The 21,530-nt window shown below is 41.9% G+C and overlaps 1 protein-coding gene across 3 annotated transcripts in view; it reads left to right on the forward strand.

The window, feature by feature from the left end:
- Window positions 1-21,530, forward strand: part of LRP8 (LDL receptor related protein 8) — a 174,218-nt gene that overhangs the window by 120,507 nt on the left and 32,181 nt on the right. For all 3 annotated transcript variants that reach the window (XM_039556172.1, XM_039556171.1, XM_010408814.4), the window contains one exon: window positions 14,510-14,638. In XM_039556172.1, the coding sequence (XP_039412106.1) occupies window positions 14,510-14,638 (129 nt within the window). The remainder of the gene's footprint in view (window positions 1-14,509; window positions 14,639-21,530) is intronic.

Raw genomic sequence — 21,530 nt, forward strand, 5'->3', positions numbered from 1 at the left:
ATGCAAGAGAATATTTCCTTCACATTCTGAAGGTTATATTGGTTCAGCTCAGCCTTTGTATTAATTCCAGCCTGGGATCATGAGAAATGTGTGTTGCTCCAGGACTGAACTGTAATTGTGACATGGATCAAAATCTCTGCCAGGCTGTTCTTTCCCTCTCCTAAAGCAGATTAGCAGCCTGGCATCTGTTTTCTTTGGGGAAGATGGCAGAGATGCCCAGAGAGCAGAGGAGCTGCCTCACAGCTGCCTTTTGTGGAAGTGCCTGTGGTTGCCAGTTGTGCCATGTCCCTGATGTTGGCAGGCAGGGCTGGTGGCTGCTGGTTACTCTTGGCTTTGGTGTGATGCAGGGCTGGGCTGGTGCTTTGGGTCTTGAGGCAAAGCTCTTCAATCTGCCAGACCCTTTCCCCTTGAGCTCTGCATGTCTTCACTCCTGCAGTTGGCTGGTGGGAAAGACCTACATAAAGACAGCTCTGTCTCATTGTCAGAGGAGGTTTTGGAAAGGTTGGGCACTCTGAGTGCAGTTATTTAAAGTTCTGACATCAGAGTCCCTCAAGTCTTAGGTGGCTGTGTAGGAAATTACAGGTAACCTGCATAGGAAATGAGGTGTCCTTTCAACCTGAATGTCATAAAAATTACTTTATCTAGACCAAGTGCAATCTTACCTACTATGCAGGTGACAGAACTTGGTCTCAGAGATCTATTCTGCTTCTTTTAGTTATGTTAGGTTGGAAAGAACATCTTCCTGCTGAAAGCATTAAAAAATCATGTACCAGCCCTTAAGAACCACATTACACTGTATTCCTCTGAGCTTTTCACCTGCTGGCTCTGTGAGTGGGATCCCTGCAAAGTAAGTTCAATCACTGAGTTAGCCAATGCTTCAGGAGCACCAGAACTTGTCAACTTGATTTCTCTTCCATCCCTAACTCCCTTTCGTTTATGTCCTGGGCTTGACTGGCCTTTTGATGCATCAGAGAGTAAGCATTCCAATTCAAAGTTTCCCCAGTTTCTTCATGCATGGATGGACATCCAGTACAGGCTGGGCTTTTGATGCAGCCTTTTTTTCTGTCAGAGCATTCTACCCTGCCATGTATTTTTGCTGAATACATAAGAATTCTCCTCAAGATATCATATCTTTTTGTTATTTGGCCTCTGCATTTGGTATTTATGAGGGCAGAGAAGCAGATTGTTGCGGGGAGGCATTAATTGTATATGGAAACTTTGTTTCTGTAGGAAATTAGTGTAAGAATCCATAATATTGAGAGTTGAAATGATTTACAGTCTAGGTACAAGGGGGAGTTAGATAATAAATTCATTGAATAAGGAAAGCCAGAAGCAAGCATGGGAATTTTGTGGCTGGGTATATGAAGGATTGTAAGGAATTCTTTAGCTGTATGAAAACCAAATCCATATAGTACAATACTGGTCAATGGGAGTGAAATTATAAGCTGCAGTGGCAGAAATTGAGTAAATACTAAAGTATTTCTAATTTCTGTTCAGAAGGAAGGGGAAGAAGTTTCATTTGCACATTTAATAACATGCCTGCTACTCAACAGCAGCTATTAAAGGTTTGGCTTTTAAAGCAGAAGTACTGACAAACTCTCATTGAAGGACACAGCCAGTCAGTTTTCTGATCTGTATTTTTATTTTTTTTAGAACTTGCATTACTGTTTTTTAGAGATGTTGGAACACTGGTGGAAGTTAGTAAAAGTAAGTCAGTAAAAGCTATATTTTTATGGTGGTTTAAAAGGTTAAACAGATCACAGTACAGAGCCTGCTGCAGAAGGTCTGCAGCCCAAGCCTGGAGTTCCTGACTGCTACAACGATAACAATTCAGCTCCAAAGCTGTGTGTGCTGAACAGGCTGTTGTTAGTTTTGGACAAAGCCACAGAGAGCCTGATAATGGAACATAATACATCAAGATTTAAAAAAAAAAAAATCTGTGTCAGCATGTGAGTGATAACAAGAGTTGTGTCACTTCTCAGTGGTCCTTGATTGAATCATGACCTTGTTAATAAGATACTGTGTGTGTTAATAAACTGCTGTTGTGTGTATTTTGTGATTAGTGATTTAACTTAAACATAAAGGTTGGAAAAATGTAGTTTACAACATAATTAGAAGCCATGTTAAGCAAGTTGAAGAGCAGGTGGCTGAGAGGTGGTAAAAGACGTGGGCAGCTGCTATAAAGTGGAAAGGTTATTAGACAAGGGGCTGGGAACAATCTTACAAGGCTCACATGATTAGAGAGTTGAAAAATATTAGAAGGGTATTTGGTATTTGATTTATTGAAGAGAGGGTTGAGAGTTGCCTTTATCAATTTACACTTGTCTCCTTAGAGAAGAGGTTTCATCACACAGTTGTTTCTTTAGCTTAGCAAGGATCAGCCTGATTCAGGAAACTAGATAAGAGAAACACAGATAAGATACAGCTCTTAACAGTAGTGGCAAGTAAAGTGGACTCACTTGTACAGAAATCCTTACTGACTGAAGTCTTTAAATCAAAATAGGTACCTGTCTCAAAGATATGCTGTCGTTTAAATGAGGTGTTGATGTAAAAAGTCAGCCATTGCTGTGCAAGCATTTAATGGTCCTGAGGCTTTTAAACATGGGAGGTTCTCTCAGCTACTGCACACAGACAGCAGTGACACTCACAGTTTATAGGTGAAGGTGATGCCTTAGGATTTTAGATTTTATATTTTTCATATATTGGTAATCCTGCAATTCTTTAGTATATAACACTAAACTCCATACACAATGTTAGCTACTGTTCTCCCATTTTGGTCAGAAAAAACAATTCCTCTCTAGGCCTGGGAATCAAGGACACCTGACTGTCTCAGGCCCCGAGAAACGGAAACAACAGTGAGTTGGGGGGGGAGCAAACTTGGGGAGAATGACTTCATTACCTGAAGCTTTAATTGGAAGATTAACCCCTGATATGCAAATGGACCAAACATATAAAAGTATGAAAACCCATAACCTGTCGTCCATTTTTGGGTGTAGGCCCTGGGGTGGTGCTTCATCTGCCCTAAATGTACCTGAAGGCTCTTCAATAAATATGACTGCTTTTTATTCTCTTAATTTTGTCTGGCCTCTGGTTTTAGGTAGTCCCAAAAGGCATCAAAGGTATTTGGCCCAGCTGCTGCAAGGCACAGTAAGCTCTGACACTGGAGGGAACTCCGTCTGGGAATCATGGAATACTCCATCCAGCTCACTGGGAAGGAATTTTCAGGGCAAAAATTGGGTTGTTCGACTAAGGGAACTCCACAGGTGGGGGAGAACCACTCTCCTTTCTTCTCCCCAACCACGGATCATTATTTGAAGGTCACAGAATCACAGATTTGTCAGGGTTGGAGATCATCCAGTCCAATGCCCCTGCCAAAGCAGGGTCACCTGGGGCAGGTGACACAGGAACATGTCCAGGTGGGTTGGGAATGTCTCCAGAGAGGGAGACTCCATAACCTCCCTGGGCAGCTGTGCTCTGCCACCCTCAGCACAAAGTTCTTCAAAATGTCTTCAGAGAAAGTCATAGGTATCAAGAAACTTTTTTTCTGTTCTGTGATCCTTGGAGATTTGTCTTTCTCAACACATGGAAACCAGGACAAATCTCTGAGAGGTGCCAGGTCACATGGGTGGCAAACATAATTGGGGAGGTTTTGCACATTGGAGTAGCTCATCACCTGATACGTGATTGATGGCAGAGTTTTCATGGAGTTAATGAGTAGAATGTTAAGGAGTAGAAGTTATCTAATATACACCTATGTAGACTACATCATATATGCTATCTATATCTAATATACCTATACTTCTTTTCATCTCTGATGTGCACAGAATATGCCCAGAGATAACAAGACTCAGTGTTTTAGGTGGAGGAAGGTGTTTTGGCATGTTTTGCTGCCAAGCCCTGTTTGAAGTCGTTTGAAGCCTTTCCGGCTGGGGAAGCGACAGTCGCTGTTCCAGCAGCCTCTGTTGTCTGAACAAGCTCTGGCTCCTTCCCTTCTGATCAAAAACCCTTGGTGAAAGGTGCAGCTTGGATCCTTTAAAGCATCTCATTATGGGCTATATTTAGAAGTGCAAAGAATATATTATTAATTACAAGGATGCTCCAAAGCAAAGAAGCTGTTTTATCCATGCCCTTGATGAACAGAAAAGTTCCTGTGCTGAAGGAAGGTTATGCAATTAACAGTATATTCATTAGGAGTTCATCAGATAGCAAGCTATGCTTATCTTCAGGATGGTTCTGGAATATCTGACAATTTCCTAGTTACTGCCTAAGTGATAAGGAAGAGCAAGAGACAGGAACTGAGAGTTCCTGATATATAAATTTTTATAAATTTCCCGATTATATAAATTTTACTGCCAGTGAAATTTATATAATACAGTTTACATATCTGTTATCTGCTAGTTTTATATATATGCATCTACATATTATTTTACATCTCAACTTACAGGCCAAGTACTTTCTTGCTGCCTTGCTGGAAAGAACTGGAGGTGGAAGATGGCCCCGCATATTTCTTGGCTGCTAAACAAGTACAGTGTATGGGCATTGTGCGGATCATTACAGGGCTTTTGCTCTCTTTTGTTCCCACAAAACCCCTCTTACCAGAGTAGCTGTCCCCTGGGGCCATCCAGTATCATCCTGGATGTTTGCTTTGACCTGTCTGTGCACTGGTCCTGTGAAACAGACTCACCTTTGCAGGGGAATTTCTCCAGCTTAAGGGATTTTTGTCATTATTTCAGTACTAACAAAATAGAATAATTTTTCTGTCTTCAAGTTCAGACTAGCATCTGGTAATTGATTTTTGCTAATTGTGTGATACAATCAGGTGAACTTTTTAAACTGTACTTTAAAACCTAATTTTGGGTTGAGCATTAATTTGCTTCCAAAGAATTGGATAAGTCAAGTGCCTAAATAGGCTAGAATATGTATGAAATAAGCTGCCATCTGGAATTTGTTTCTGGATTTGCTGTAATAGAAATGGAGCACTCTGGGATGCATATTTTGGGGCATTCTAGAAATTAATATATAGGAAGAAAAATAGATAAATCTGTCCTGGTGCTGTGCTTAGCTGCTTGTATAAGAATTTGACAGGTGACCAAGGTGATTATGTCGGGTAGGCTTGGACAAAGTGAGATACTGCAGAGGAGAGAATGAATTATTTTTAGAAACTAATTTTTTAAACAGTTCAGGGTCACAGTGCCAACAATTTGAAGGCAGCCTAGAAAACTCTGTCACTTTTATCTATAAACCAAAGCCAGTCAAATAACATTTGATTCAATAAAAAGTAAATTTGTCCCATATCTAAAAGTATCTGTGCAGAAATTGTTCCAAGATGCTTTCAAACTGCTGAGTTACAAATCCACACAGGGAGGGATGATTGATTTATTGTGCGCTGCAATCTGGAGTATTTTATCACTGAATCTTTAGTGAAGAAAGTTGATGTTGTTAAAGCTGCAATGTATTTAGACCCAAAGCCTAGGAATAAACCAGGAAGCATTATTGGATCGGTACAGATCAGGAGAGTGTGGTTATTACCTGCGTTTCCGTGGAGGGCAGCTCTCGGTGTGGTCTCCTCCAAGTCAGACCAGGAAGGGATGGGTTTTGTATCAAGGGTGGGCTCTGGTGTGCCCATGGGATGCCCAGGTCATGAGAACTAGGTAATGGGAATTAGGCACACGGCTGACACCTAAATAGGTGACAAAAGACTTGTAATGAGTCCCGTTTGGGTGGGGGAAGGCTGAGGCTGTTCCCCACCTCTGCCACATCCCGGCCCCGAGGGCTCTGTTCAGCAGCTCAACACATCCATTTGTCAGCTCTGTGGCTGAATGAGAAAGTTTCAAAGTTGTTCAAAACTCTGTTTGCCCACAAGGCTCCGGAATCACTGATCTAGGGCAGGGAACAAATTTCCCTTTCAGAAGTTGCATTTCTTGGAGTTAATTAGCTGACTTCCATTCATGCCCAGCTTGTGCCGCCGTAACCTCCCGACTCTCATTTCTTCCTTGACACTCTTCTTTCTTCCCAGAGCATGTCTGTGTTTGAACTTTGCTGATTCCCAGCTACTTTGCTACCAGTCTGTGCTGGGTCAGCTGTTACCCTCGGGTGTTTTATTCTCCTAAGGCTTGCCTGAATCAGAACTGCCTTGAAAGCATCACGCATCACTAATCAAGGGAAAACACAGTGGATCATGATAGATTTTTAAAGGTTGTTTATAGCCAGACTTAGTTTTTCACAGTAGGCATCCCTGGATAAAAGCAGAGGTAGAGGATCTGTGTTGAGAAACAGAGCTCAGCTCTCAACCATGTCAAAGACTGGAGTTCCATTTGATTTCTGGGCTCTACGAAAGGCAAAATAATTTTCTTTTTTCCTTTTTTTCCCCCCTTTTCTCCCCCGACCTCCTCCATTACTATTAATGCAGAAGGGAAGGGAAGGCTGAACTGCATTACAACTGGCAATATGTATACAGATTGACAGGGTAATTACTGATGTAGGCAGTGGTGGGATGGGAGGTTTGACAGGACAATGTTTGTACATCACTCTCTTTCAAACTAGCTCTAGAAACAGTAGAGTTTAAAGAAGAGGTTCTGTTCTGGGTAGAAAAAAGCAGAGTATTTTTTCTGACCTTCTTAAACAAAGTCATGTCGTTGCATTTTTTTTTTTAACCTTTGCTTTTGATTGAGCATGAAAAATACCTCTCACAAAAGGGAATATTTAATAGCTTTTCTATTAGAAAACTCTCTCTAAAGAAAATTTTGAGTCCTGGGTTTTGCTGGCAGGCCTGGGTGTTTGCTAACTACCAAAGTCAACTGTCAGTTTATTATGAAACTGTTTGGGATCAGCAGTGCACACTGCTGCTTTACTTATGCCAAGAACAGGTTCTTCTTCAGCTGTTCTGGTTTCTTACTTTGATGTCTAGGATTTTCGCTGTGGTTTTTTTTAGTATCTTCCTTCCTCTGTGCCAAGCTAAGGGCATGACCAACTGATCCTTAAGATGAGAGAAACCCACCAGTGAAGAGAAAATAAAATTTTAAGTAGTACAAAGTGATCTGAAGAAATCTGATATGGAAACTGAGGTTTTCAGTGGCCAGAATAATGTCTTAGAGACACAACTCTTCTTGAAAGCAAGTTCTGCTCTGGTTTAGAGGAGGAGTAGAGAGAAAGGCAAGAAGGTCTGGTGCTTTCACAAGGAGGGACCATGTTAGGGTTTTGAACAGCTCTCCATTTTAAGTCTGGGGCGAATTATGAATTTTCCTCTTCCATCAACAAGATGGAAGAGCCAAAGTGGTAGAAATAGTGGGAAAAGTTGGCAGATGGCCTCAGACTTGAGTTTATCAAAATCCCCTTTTTGTTCCTCTAAACAGTGAGGGCTGTGCTTCACTGTCATTAAGCAGGGCTGTCACTACAGGGCTGTATTCATTTCTTCTCTGGATTAATCTGGGTAAATGTTTCTCGTGACCATATGGCCGTGGTGTCAGGAAAGATGGGAAACTGGTGTTCAGAGGTGGCACGTGGCTGATGGGCTCTGCTGCACACTGTGTAATAATGCTTTACTCAGATGGGGTTGGGACTGCACCAGCCTTGCTCTATTGTTCACGTTCCTGCCTTGCCCTGTGGAGTCATGCTCAGCTCTGCAACAGGTCAGACCACAAGTGTGGTGTGGTCAGGGTTATTGTGTATGTTAGTGTTGTCCAGAATCTATGGAAAATGGTAACAAGGGCTGGAATCCCAGGCTGTCCTATGTCTCATTCAAGTTTGTTAAAGGATTCGTGCATTGCTGACCAAGCAGTGCCTCGAGGCATTTAACATCAGAGCACTGCTGATCATTCAGAGTGGGCTGGGTGGAGCAGAAAGGCCACGGCAAGCCAAGGACTGGCCTTGAGGAATTGCTGACAGTATCTGGGGAACTGTTAAGTTTCCCCTGGGAAAGCAACTTTTGTCTCAAGGTTAGGGGATGAACCTTTTCAATGAATTCTCATGTGTGCAATGGCAGGTAAGGAAATGTAGTTTGTTTGGGAGCAGAAAGCCCTCACTGTATCATGTGCATCTCTCTCATGCCTAATAACTTGTCATGGCCTCCTAAAAAATGGTTTGTCTCTGCACCAGACTTGAGAGTGGGGGAATGTCACCATGTAAAAAACCCAGTGTTTTACAGGCATTAGATGGTTAAAAAAATAGAATTTAATGAGGCTCAGCAGCCTATATCCTCACTGCTGTTAAACATCTGATCTTACTTTGTAAATTCTGAAATTTCAGAAGTATGACCATGAGGGATAGTTTAAAGGCAATTAGAAAACTTCCTGATTCCTACTGAAAGTATCAATTTTCCTGCCGTTTGAGACCAAGGAGGATCATGTAATCATCCAGCTTGACCTCCTCTTTACCATGGGCCATTGACCTAGACTTGGATTTACCCAAAACAAGCAAGCTGACTCAAGTTTAAGGACTTTATTTCTCAGCAGCAGGGCCTGTTGGGCACATCAGGTAGAGAACAGACGTGCCATGGAAACAGTATCTGGAGAAGCTGTGAGATGAATTAGGTGAGATGTGCTCAGATGATCGCAGCAAAAGAGCATTTGCTCTGTTTACAGGAATATAAAATCAGCTGAAGTCCTGCCAGTCAGACTGAGGGAAGGAAATGCTTTTTGTAGCCAAGTTTGATGGTGGTTTTGGTTTTTGAACTGGATGAGTAAGACATAGCAAACAGTAATTGGAGACAAAATGGTGCACTGGAAGCCCAAGAGTAGCAGTCCTTTCTGTCCAGCTTGCTGTCCTGGGCTGACAGTATTCAGTATTCCAAGTGTGCCAGGATAGCTCTGAACACCTGGGTAAAGAAACCCCTCCTGACCCATGCTGGTGACTCATGTTGTGAGACACAGAGCTTACCTAAAACCTGATGTCATTTGTCTTTCCAGCCTGCTAGAGATCTCTTACCTCCTTGTACTGTGCTCAAATACAGTTTATATTACCTGTTAAAATTGGCACAGTACCAGAGAATCATTTTCTTACTTGAGGTTGTTCGTAGTGTCTGTGCTTTTGGAACACACTTTTCCTGTGGAAATTACCTTGCTGTTACTCTGACAGTGAGTCTCTATTTCAGTAATTAGGATTAATCCTGGGATTTTGAATTCCTGATTATTTCACTCTGATGTCAGAGGTGGTAATCACTAATGTGATAATCTGCACAAAAGTGAGGTACCTGCTATCTATTATTTTAGACAAGCTGAACCCTTTGTGTGCTAAGCTTATTTTCTCCCTCCAGTTTCAAGGTAGAGGAGTTGGAGACTCATCAAAGACTCCTAATATATGGTGTTGTAAAGGAGCCCTTCTTACAAGCACACAAGAATGGAGTTAATAAGGGCTGTACTATGCAGTGCAATGGAGGGAAATCTGTGCAAATCCTCTTCTGTTCCCCTGGGAACTTCTAAACATAAGTCACCATCAAACAAATCACTCCATTGAATCTATTTATCAGGTGTATCAGTTGCTAATACTGTTCCTGACATTTTACAGTATAGTTCCTTAGTAGCCTTTCCTAATCTGCCTTTTTTGAGTTGCTTCATTTATGTTAGAAGATTAAAGGCAGCGCCCATAAGTTAATTATCTTTTTGTGCAGGAGGAATAGTTTTTTCACTATTTCTGTGCTTCTGCATGCTGCCACAAAGGTTATGGCATTTACACACTCACAAATGTAGTCAGGTAGCAACAGTTCGAGCTCCCAGGCCCTGGGAATCGGTGTTGCCAGCATGCCCCAGTTTGACCAGAACAGACCTTTCTGTGAGAGCAGATGGATGGGGCGGCTGCTTCTGTCAACAAAGGCGTCATTGGTGGTGGGCTGGTCTCATTCCAAGTCTCACTGCTGTAATCTTAATTCACTTAAGCCACTAATCATGACATTTGTTTTGGACTGGGCTGGTTTCAGCTGAAATGGTAGAGTTGCCTGTATTTTCTCAGAGATCTCAAGTGTATGTGTACTGCAGATATGGGGAGCAACCCAAGTGCTGCTACTGGATGAGTTGCATCAGCTTTTGTAGGAGTTACAAGTTTGTGTAAGTCTTGCCATCCCAGCAGGCTGATGCTTGTACTGTGTTGCTTTACATGACAGAAGGGGAGTTCAGTGCAGCTCCTAACCTTAGTGGGAGCAATACTTTGATTAGCATTCCCCATAATGTGTTCTGTCTTTGTGTATTGCTGATGCACAGATCCAAACTCAGGCACCCAGCGAAAGCTGTGGGTTCAGGGACTCAAGTCCCTGTGCTCTGTGTACCAGGGCCAAAGAAATTCCCAGGACATAGGAATCATCCACCATGGTTGTTGCTGTCCCCACACAAACACTTCTGATCGTAATTTGGCACAAGGAAGGCATCAGGGAAATAAAGTATAACAAATATGAAATAACACACCTTATAAAATCACACCTAGAGTCTGATGTGTTAAAGGGTTGTGAAGTAAACTTGAAGGGTTAAGTGAAGTAAACTAAAGAAACAGCAACCTGTCCTGAGCTACAGTGAACTGGTGGTGAATGGGGTAGGGGCCAGTGTTTCTCACACCCACCCTCAGCTGAGAGAAGAGGCAAGGGAAGGAAAGTACCAGTCAGACACACCTTCAGCTGTGACAATATTTAAAGTCAGAAGAGGGATTTCAAACTGTGTTTCTTATGCACCTTAAATAATTCAATGGGAAAGTTTAAGTTGTAAGCCAGTAGTGAGTGTAGACTGGGATATACATTCATACACACACACACACATATATATAAAGAACTGTATATGCAAACTTGTGACTGAGATGTTTTTCTGAATCATGAATCTTCAGTGACTGAGAACTTCTGAATTTCCCTGAGCAATCTCTGCCTGTCAGCTCCCTTCCTCTCTACAGAACAGTTGCTCATTTACCAGTGTGGCTTGTTTTGTCTGGAAACAAACTGAATTCTAGTCCTGTACTTGGGCAGGTATGAACACTTATTTTGGTTTTGAGGCATCTCTGAGGCAGTTCTGCCAGCTGTGACAAAAGAAGATTTAAGGGCAGTGTTTGAGGAGGGGAGGTCCTTGTTAAAAAGCATTCTTTAAAAAAAAAAGCTGGCAACTAAACCATTGCTGGAGGAAGGTAGGAATTTTAAGTTCCATACTAAAAGGAGTGGAAATATTTGCAGGAGCAGTTTATTGGCATGGCAGAAAATAATTAAACCATTTTAGTTTTGCATTTTCTCTGTTGTAGAAAGAAAATATTTGGGTTGAAGTTTTTCTTCTGAAGAACCTGGAAAAAACACAAGGGGCAGTCTGGAGAGGATGGGAAGTTATTTCAGCAGAGATAGAGGAGCTGTTCAGACCTGTAAGATGATGTATTTCCACAAAGGGCGTTCTTTTCAATCTGCTGATGAAAAGTCTTGTGGGTTTCCCACCAGTAGAAGCTGCTTAATTGCATTTTGTGTATGCTCTTAGAGTACCTGTTTGGTGAGAACCTGACAAATGGTCTTCTGAAAGTAAATCAATTTTGTTTTCTTGGGCTTTCTTGAATATACATGATGTCCGGAGCCTGAAAAGCACAGCAGTGGCACAAGAGGAAGCAAACAGTGGGGCGCCAGTTAGGCTCTATGGTTCTCTGAAAGACTTTGTAGCCTCCCATAAAGAGAAAGAAGAATGTACCATTGGCAGTAGTGAGTAAATGGAACCTTCTTGTCTTCTTTGCTCTTGTCTCCTTATAAATAAACCATTGTTGTCCATCCTTGGCATTTGCAGTTCATTGTGATAAATTGGTCTTGATGTGTCTGACATTTCAACCAAGTTGTTTAATGGTGCTTTTCTAAAAAGGCAGATCTTGCTATAACTTGCATTGGTCCAGAATGCATCCAGGGCAGGAGCACTCACCATCACACACAGCACTAACCCTTTCCTTTCTGGCTGCACAAAGAGGGAAGGAGGAAGTAAAACATTTTGGTCACGTCAGCGCAAGAGGCCTGGGTGTGTGTAAGCCGTGCACAGAAGCAAATGTTAGCCTGGACTGCAGTTGCTGAAAGCCTGTCATAGTGTGGACAACAACACAGACTCCACTTGCATCTGCAGCCTCCTGGGGGGAGAGGGGAGGAAAACACCCAACTTGCTGGAAATGCAGGTGTGTTTTCACCAAAGTGTTGCTTTGAGTTTTGTGCAAGATCCCCTCTCTGTTACCTGCCAGTGCTTACAAGTCATTGGCTTCCATGTAACCATTGCTTAGGTGCAGAAACCACTGGAACACAGAGATTTGATGAACTGTGACCAACAGCAGCTTCTCTTGCTGTATCCCTGAAAGTTCAAGCTTTGATTTACATATTTTAAATGCCTGTAATTATTCTGTCAGGGAGATGATTAACACAGAGATTGCTTTCCATAAATAGGAGCCTTCTGTTCATACTTTTCCAAACCTTTCAGCTTCCCAAAGCTATTAAGCGTCTGCCCGCAGCAGCCAAGCAAAAGTAATGCCCATACTTAAAACTGTGACCAATAAGTAACCTTTTTGCTGGTTAATGATCCCACTGTGTGATGATACCATTTTATGATTACATTTCACCTTCTTCAAAATCAGGTGTATGGAACATGTTCCCACCTGTCTTGACCCACTTGGTTTTCAATGGAGATTTACAATGGGGATGGAAGACCTGGTCCTACTTGGCATTGAAACAAATTCTCCTTCCCATCACCATAACCAGAGCAAGAACTAGAGCAATTTTTGGGGGATGTGGACCAATAACCTGGTTAACAAATGTCTCCATGACATTTTTGGTAACCCAGTTTTCCCAGTAAGCCATTTGTACTGCAGTTTTGTATATTTGTTCTGCAGTTGTGCAGTACAAAACCTGCAGCTTAGAGGGACTGGGACCCAGGACCTGGCCTGAGTTGGCAGATACACTGATCCTGGTGGAGTCTTGTTGGGGAGCCTTTCCCATGTTTTTTATTACTGATTTGCTGGAAAAATAATCCAGAAGCCTAAGTAAGGATCCCTTTCTTCCTCCCCCCTTTAATCAGGCAACATTCATAAATGTTATTTAGGTATGCAGCGAGCAAATTTCAACAGAAATGCTGTCATGCCTCAGGGTTATAAAACTTCATTACATCTGTTATTAACTGTCTGTCTGTGGCAGGACCTAATTTTTCTTGATGTATTGGTTGCCCACAGCTTCTCGAAACTGCTTCGTATAACACTTCAAGGCGCTAAGACAGAGAAATCCAGGGATTAAATGGCACTGCTCTCCAAGTGGCTGATTGATGCTTTGGGGCTGTAAGATGCCCTTTTGCAGCCTCCTTGTGTAGCTGGAAAGGGAGGTATAATTTTCATCCTCTCTCACTCAGCACTTGGGAAGCTGATGGACTTTGTGTAAATACCTTTAGCAGCGCAGGGTAATGTGAAAGTTTTAATTCAGAATCTGGGTTCCTTCCTGTTCAGTAGCCCTGCAGCCATACACAGCATTATTCTCATTAATACCAATGGAAGAACTATTTGAAAACACATAATTTTTTGAAGAGAGTGATTGGTCTGTTTAATAAGCAAATCCTGCCAAACTGGATGATGATTCCAGAATGCTAAACAATTGTTTAAACTGTGGAACATTTTGCATTTCAGCAGCCTTGTCACAATAAATGTAGATCTGTTGCTCTTTACGCTAGTATGAAGGAAAAAAAAATTAGGAATTTTAGCAATGCAAACTAGTTATGAGAGAATGAGCTTCACAGCTTACTTGGTTCCAGATAAATCTGGCACATTCTTTTTCATAGCTGTGTTCTTGCCTGTACTGGGGTTTTTGCTTCTGCAGGTCCTCCTGTGTCTCCGTGTCTGACATCACAGTTGCCTTCAATTTGCGCTGTTACAGCTCAATTTGTTAAATATGTGCAAGTTCCTGCTTGTCCTTGCTGCTTTTTCCTCAGCTTTGCTGACCACAATCTGCCTAGATCATTACATTTAGAAATTGCCTTGCATTACCAAACATAGAAGTACACCCTTGTACTAAAATCAGGGAAATAGTTTTTGCTGGCTTAGTTGGAGGTGGTTTGTGCAGAGCTGCTGTGCTGTGTGCAGGGGGGCAGTGATTGAACAGCTCCAGGTCAGTGTGTTGGGCAGGGAGGCAGAGCAGGCAGTGCTGGTGCCGCACTGAGCATCCCTCACTCCGAGTAGTGCCATCCCTTCCCGTAACAACCAGCCCCAAGTTCTTAGCTGGAATCCCTGGTGGTCTGTTGAAACAACTTTCTCAGTTCACATCAGTTGAGTTAGGCTTGAAACTAAGAGTGAGGGGTGGTATTTGATTTATTTGCATGTTCCTGAAAGGGGTTAGCTGGGCAGGCACAGGCTGCAGGGACAGGAAGGGCCTTGTTCGCAGGGCAGCCTGTGCAGGGAGACCTGATTTAAGAGGCAGCAGATTGATTTGGAATTTCATTCCAATATGTCTGAGGATTGAGCCATTCAAAGTAAAAGTAACTTTAATAGTGTAAACAATGTTAGAAGTGTTTAGAAATATGTTTAACTTCTGTTTATTTCTTTGGTTTTTTTCTTCCAGCCAAACAAGTGTGTCCATCTGAAAAAATTAGCTGTGGAGACTTAAGCAACAAATGCATCCCGTCATCCTGGAGATGTGATGGGCAGAAGGATTGTGAAAGTGGTATTGATGAGGCTGGTTGCACTCCTGGTGAGTTAATACGTATGCAACATCTCCATTTAGGATTATAAAAGTCCTAGAGTGACTGTTACAAATTGCATGGAAAGGGATGACTTTTCCTGCCAACAAACTTATTCACTCAATTTGCAGTGCTGAGTGGTGACTTTGAAAACAGAGAGGAAAGAAGGATTCTCCAGTTGGGTCTGGCTGGAGAATGAGTGAACTCTATGAAGAATTAAGTATTCTTTATATGGAGAATTAAGTATTATTATTAGGGTTAACACCCAGGTGATGTGAAAAGGACTTAAATAAGGTTCAAACCTTCCTCTGTGGTAGCTCAGCAGGTCCCTGCTGTGTCCTTGTCCCTGCAGAGTGTGGACACACTCAGGCTGGCTTCTGCTGAGGTAGAGTAGATAGGTCTGGACATTGATAGCTTGTTGGTTTCACTGGACACAGAGAGAATTATATACTCTGTACCCATAACTGTTCTAAATTCAGTCCCTAAATGGCCATTGCCTTTTATTAGGCCTTTCTGTGCTGAATGAAAGAGCTCTTTAACAGTGTTTTCAGTCTGTGAAAACTCCTACACTGTGTGATCAAGCCATTTCTCAGGCTGCCTTTTTGATAGACCAAACATCTTAGCTCTTTATGCTTCTTGTTGTCAAATATTTTCTTTTGAATGAATGCTTGACTCATTCTTGTGACTCCCTTTAGTATTCCAGTTGGTTTTCCAACTTTGTTTTTATACAGACCACCAGAATTTAGGGAATGTCAGTCTTGCCAGTCTGTGCAGAAGTAAAACCACCTTTCTAATATCTAATACTGTTCTTATTAAGTTCTTTGTGTACAAATGATCCCAGGCTGTTAAGAAGCTCTCTGAGTTCTATGTATTCACTCAACCCTGAATATTTCTAGTGTTGGATGTGATATCAGCAATGTTATTTTTACTTCCAAATTACTGGTGAAAGGGTTGAATGATTACATTCAAGTACAAATTGAAGTTTTTTCATTTGAAAATTGGATTTTGGGCTCTAATACCTACCCAGTTCATAATCCACATTGTATATTTTCTTTGAAGTTGTATGGCAAAATACGTTTTACATGAACATTTTGTGGTTCTGAGTAGAATGCTTTGGATAAGTTTATTTCTTTGCAGTCAGCTTTATCAAACAAAACATTATCAAAGCTTTTACTTTGTGAGCAACTTGTTCCACTATTTAGCTCTCTTTTTAAAAGTATTTTTTCTTAGTCCTTTTTTTCTTTTTCCTTTTATTTATTTTCTGTGTGAAACTCTTAAGTCTTTTCTCTTCAGCTTTTTTTTTTTTTTTGGAATGAGAGGCTTGAATCAGAGACAAATTCAGGAGATAATTGTAATTGCTGTTTTCCTGATATGAGTGAGTGAAATTAGAACAATTTTTACACTGGTGGCTGCCTCCCTTGATTTAATGCTGCTGCTGCTGCTCACACCAGTGGGAGTGGTCTCACAGAGTCTTTTAGTTACAATAAAAATCTACTTGAAATTGCTCTGAACTTTTTTTTACTAACCCCCAAAATGAGTGTAAATATGTTCTGAATGCCACATAATTTCAGCATAATGATGCTATTAATGAGTTTGGAAATAGCTGAGTGTTTCTCTTCTGGAGGTTTCAGCATCTCTACTCTTACTGATCTTCCAGTTTTAGTGCATGTGCAGGTTCTTAAAAATGGAGATTTAATCCAAGGACAAATTACCATTCTGATGGTTGTTGGGTAACTTGTGAGAAATGAATTAGTAGCTTTCAACCAGTTCCTAATGACTGCTTTCCCCCCACACTGGAAATCTCTGCTGAGTCTGGATGTGGGATGGGCCATTCCCTGGCACAAGGACCACGGGAAAAGGCACTGACAGGCAAACTCGGAGCATCCTGGGTGGGTGCAAACATCAAAAGCTTTCAGTCCTAAGATCTCAACTCAGCATCTTTCAGAGGTCAAAACTCACTTTGAGAGGGAAACAGGAGGCACTGCTGAATGGCTGTAGTGGGAGCACTTTCAGGGAGGTTGCCTGTCAAATGAAGGTCTTTTCCTCATGGATGAGAACAATTGTGTGAGCTGTTTCAGCTGGGAGCTTGTGGGGGATTGATAGCTATCCTCTCTCTTATCCAAATCTGATAAACCTCACTAAACCTATCCACTGATACTCTGTTAACATTCCCATTTCTTCTCTGTTTAGGATCCTCCTTTCTCTGTTTCCTCTTATCTCAGCAGCACACAGTATCCTGACCACTTCAGACCCCTTCTTCTCTTTGTTTTGTTAATTTTATCTCTGCACTCATGTTTTTATTCTCATTGCGAAGCTTCAGCACTGCCTGTCAGCCACAGCCCCTTGGAGCAGAGCATCACTTCTCACAGAGCTGACCAACTTGTCTATAAATAACACATCTTGCTGGATAGATGTTTGGAAGGGGATTTATTTGTGCTCAGAATAATTTCTGTGGTGGGAGCCTGCATGTGCAATAAACAAATGGATGATGACTTGAAGATGGTGTGAGTGAGGGCATCCAGAAGAAAAACCCCTAAGCTCTTTCTAAATCCATGTTAACAAAGCTATTACTGCAACCTCATGTGACACTTCAAAAATATTTTAGCTGTGTATATTCTTATTTTTTGATAGGAATAACTGGCTCTTAGATTTATAATTCTTCAAGAGGATTTAATACAGAGTTTATGAACCTTATTTATGCCTGCATTTCTGCATTGGTAATTTGTACCAGTAACAAGATTGTGCTGGTATCCAGGAGCAAAGTTTGGTTGTGCTGAGGCTGTGCAAGGACCTGTCCCTGTGTCAGAATGGTCACAGCCCAAGTTAAGGGAGGATCTCCTGCAGGAGAGGACAGTAATGGTTATGGTATAGAATCATCCAAATCTGTAGGAATAGTGTACATGTATTATGGTGCTTCCTCCTCCAGCAGTTTGCTTTCCAGCTACTGCTCTGGACCTTATATATAGGACCATATATTGCTGGATTTTTCCTCTCAGAATGATATCATTGCTTTTTGAATCCATGTGAAATGTATCCAGTGCAGACATTGGCACAGCCAGCTGGGGGGAGAAAGCAGCTGTTCAGAGACTCAGGGACAAAAGTAGAGAATCTGAACAAGGAAACAAAATGGTGTGATTTTCACCCTGTGGAAGAACTTGTCAAGGAAGCCACGGAAATTGAAAATTCTTCCACCTGCAGTGGATAAAGCACCAGTGATTAGGGATGCAGATTTGTGTCTGCACAGGCTGTAGTTGTACCAGGGATTAATTGCAGGTAGTAATCCTTGCACGTGGGTAGTTAAGTGCCCATCTGCCTGAATAATTGACTTCCAGCAGACAGGCTTTAGGAACACTACTGACTTCCAGTGCACAAACAATTTTTGAAAATGCAAATATCTGCCTTTAAAAAATAAAACTATATAAAAAGAAAAATCTTATTTTTCAGTTTTTGGAGCAGAAGTAATTTGATTCTTTGCAATACCAGGTGTGTTGTAGTCATAGGTCAGGGTTAGCAGTCTTGAATTTGCTGGCTTGGAGGTGCTGGCAGCCTCCTTATTTCCCTGGTGAAGGTTTTCTGCTCCCATTGCACCCAAACTTTGTCACAATGGATTGGACAAGCTTAGGAATGTGTTTACTGAGACTAAAAGAGAAACTAAATATGAGAGGCTGTAATTAAAGCAACACAACTTGGGGTCAGTCTGGACTTGGCTAACTACTGCAGAAGTCGTTAAATCTCTGCTCAGAGAGACAGTAACAGTGTTTTGTCAGCTGCTCAGGAATGCAGAGAGCACTTGAGAATGGCTTTAGAACAGAAGAGCTGTGATCCTGTACCAGCTGAAATGGCACTGAACCCCTTTAATGTTCCCTCTGACAGGGCACTGGGATACTCAAAAGAGATGCTCAAGGCTCTGGCCCCATCTCTTCTGTCTGTGCCACTGGTTCTCACCTGAACCACTGCTTACACTCAACATGGAAATTGTGTCTTTCAGATGAGGAGGTGGAAGTGCACAATTTTTCCCTTTCCCAACAGTCAGATGCAGTGAAATGATGTATTCATTAATATATTGATAGCAGAATAAGCTATTTACCCATACCATGGTTTATTCTGCAAAACTACAGCACAGAGACAGTGATCCATGGGAACTTTTGCAGGCAATGGACATACCATGACCTTGTGCAGTTGGCTGAGGAGAGAGCCAGGAATTCCTGCAGGAGTCTCATGACAGTGATAGCCTTGTTACCCAGAGTATCTTCTTTTGGACCCTGGTCTTCAGGCTTTTCATTGCTGACCACATATCTCCCAATTAGTTCTAGATTTTGAGCCTTATTATATGATGATATGCCAGATTAAAAGTGAACAAACTGGATAAAGGATTTTTAAATTCATAAGGGAAACCACAGTAAGCACAGGTGTGCTCAGCTGTAACCATGTGTCCCTGCCATGGCAGCTCACAGCCTTCACGTTTCCATGGTGTACATAGATCATTTACAAGATCTTCAGGTGGCAACTTCCCACTTCTCCTGGCAAAGCTCCAGGCTCATGTGTTATTCTCCATAAAAAAGCAGCAGTCCCTCCAAATGATGGGTCCTTTTCTTGGAAGGTCCAAGTGCAGAAAACTTTGAGTTAACTCCTTCCAGTGCCTGCTCAACAGCCCTCAGGTCACCTGAGAACCACTGGCTGAAGGCAGAATTTAAAGCAGGCTAAAGCTGTTCATCCCTCCAGCAGATCCACCTGGTGCTGAACCAGCTGAAGGGGGGAAATTGCAAACCTGATTTAAAGCCACCTTCCCCCACTCTGCTCCTGCACCTACACACACATGAAGTGACCTTTCTGTCGACAGTTAAAAGTGTTTTATCATCTTTTATCATTGTCCTATAACTACAAAGAGCATCAGTTGTCTCAGCACTGTTTTCTTCTTTGTGCAGTAAAAGGTACCTGTGTTTTGCATCTGAGTCACACTTCCAGTGCTCCCTATTGGGATTTGACCATACTGATCCAGTCCATTCCAGATCTCCACTGATCCTACTGAGACCTTTTAACTTGGTGATAATGCAGCACTGATTTTATCTTTCATTGCAGTTTGATGAATGTGTGCTTTTGTCAAAGTTAGTTCTGTTCACTGCCTTCATTAAAGGCCAAGTGCACAGTGATGTGCTGTCCCTCAGTCAGCTCAGAGGGACATCAAACCCAAAGGATCAGATTTTGTCATGTGTTCTCCCTGAGAAACCCACCAATTTTAACAGGGTTAAAGCCCATAGTATCACGGTCATGCCTGTAAAGGAAATATTTATCCACTATCATTATTCATTATTATTTTAGTATGTGATGAAAAGAAACATGGCTGGTCTGAAATTCCTGGCATTTTACTGAGGGTAGCTGTAGCTTCACTGCACTTGCCATGCTGGAAGAATTTACAATTATTTCCAAGAAGGGAAAAAGAATTGCTAGATTTAACAAATGCAAGTCCTTCATAAATAAGATAAGGTAGCACAGCAATGATATCCTCTGGGCTTTACATGATGTTTAATTACTGGACAGCTGGAGGGATTAATGCTTGTGCATTATGCCCTGGCTCTCAGAAATTGAACATGTACAGCTGCCACTTTATCACTGCTTAAAGTATTAGAGCTCCTTCAAAAGCAGTAGTAATTTGCAGAAAAATCCCCATTGTTATTTAGGAAAAATCTCAGCCCATAATCATATTTGTCCTGAGTTCCTTCAGAACAAAATGGCAAGAAAAAAGAGAGATTGGGAGTTACTTTTAACTGTATGCTGACAGTAAAAGTGAAGGTACTTGCTTGTTTAATATTGGATGCTCGTTGTAATTAAACATAATTAAACAGCGTGTGAACTTAAGTTAGAGGTAAGACAGTCATTGTGTCAATCCAGAATTAAACCCTAAAGCCATGGCCCAAGCTGTGCCAGGGCTCTACCTGCAGAAGGTGAGGGCAAAATGGCCTCGCTTTCCCTGCTGCTGTCTCTTGAGCTTAGCTTTATGAAGGAAGATTTGGCACATCTGCAGATGGAGCTTCCAGCATGGAGTGGGGCTTTGGGGGTGGCCCTGTGCTGATTCTTCTCACTTCTCTTATCAGTGTTTCATGAATAATTTATTCTCTAAAGCAGAGTAGATGAAAACACAATCTGAAAACAAGACAATGCAGCAGTGGTACTTCTGCAGCTCTGAAGGAGCGCGAGGGAAAAAGGGGAGATGCAAAGAACAGCACGAGCACACTCACACCCCTCACACAGACACATCCTTCACACCCCAAAGGGGCGTTGTTCACAGGGTTCTGGAAAAGGGCTGTGAAAGAGCTGCTTTTATACAAAGATTTGTGGATAATTCAAACTAAAGCTTAATAGTGCTGGACTGCAGGAAACCTGTCACACCCACACGAGCTTTGTCCTGCCACGCTTTCTGCACTTCAGCTGGAGACACTGGCTCTGATTCTTCTTTCCAATCTCACATCATACTGACAGAGGAGCAAAAATTGGCGTGTAATTATGTTTATCTTTTGGGTAGTCTGTCTTTCAACAGTTAGAGCTCCTAGAGTTGGAATAGTCAAGGAATTACATCTCTTATTGCCAAATACAATTGTATTTCATGTCCCTGAAGTGCTTTCTTCATAAGAACGCAGCTATAATTTTGAGCCTATTCATCCAAAAAGCAAGAATCTGTTTAGTTTTATTCAGGGAAATCTTCTGTATCTGACAGTGCCGGTGATGATGCTATGATGGCAGATATGTGGGTAGGAGTTGCATCCTGCAGTGGCCACCAGTACATATGTGTTACACTAATTAACAGTTCTGCTTCCTGAGCATATGATCTGAAGGCTAAATCAAAATCAGTAGCCTGAACTCAGCACAGTCCTACGCAGGAGAGGACCATGTCATGTTTGATGCAAG

This window comes from Corvus cornix, chromosome 8, assembly GCF_000738735.6.
Source record: "Corvus cornix cornix isolate S_Up_H32 chromosome 8, ASM73873v5, whole genome shotgun sequence".
Lineage (NCBI taxonomy): Eukaryota > Metazoa > Chordata > Aves > Passeriformes > Corvidae > Corvus > Corvus cornix.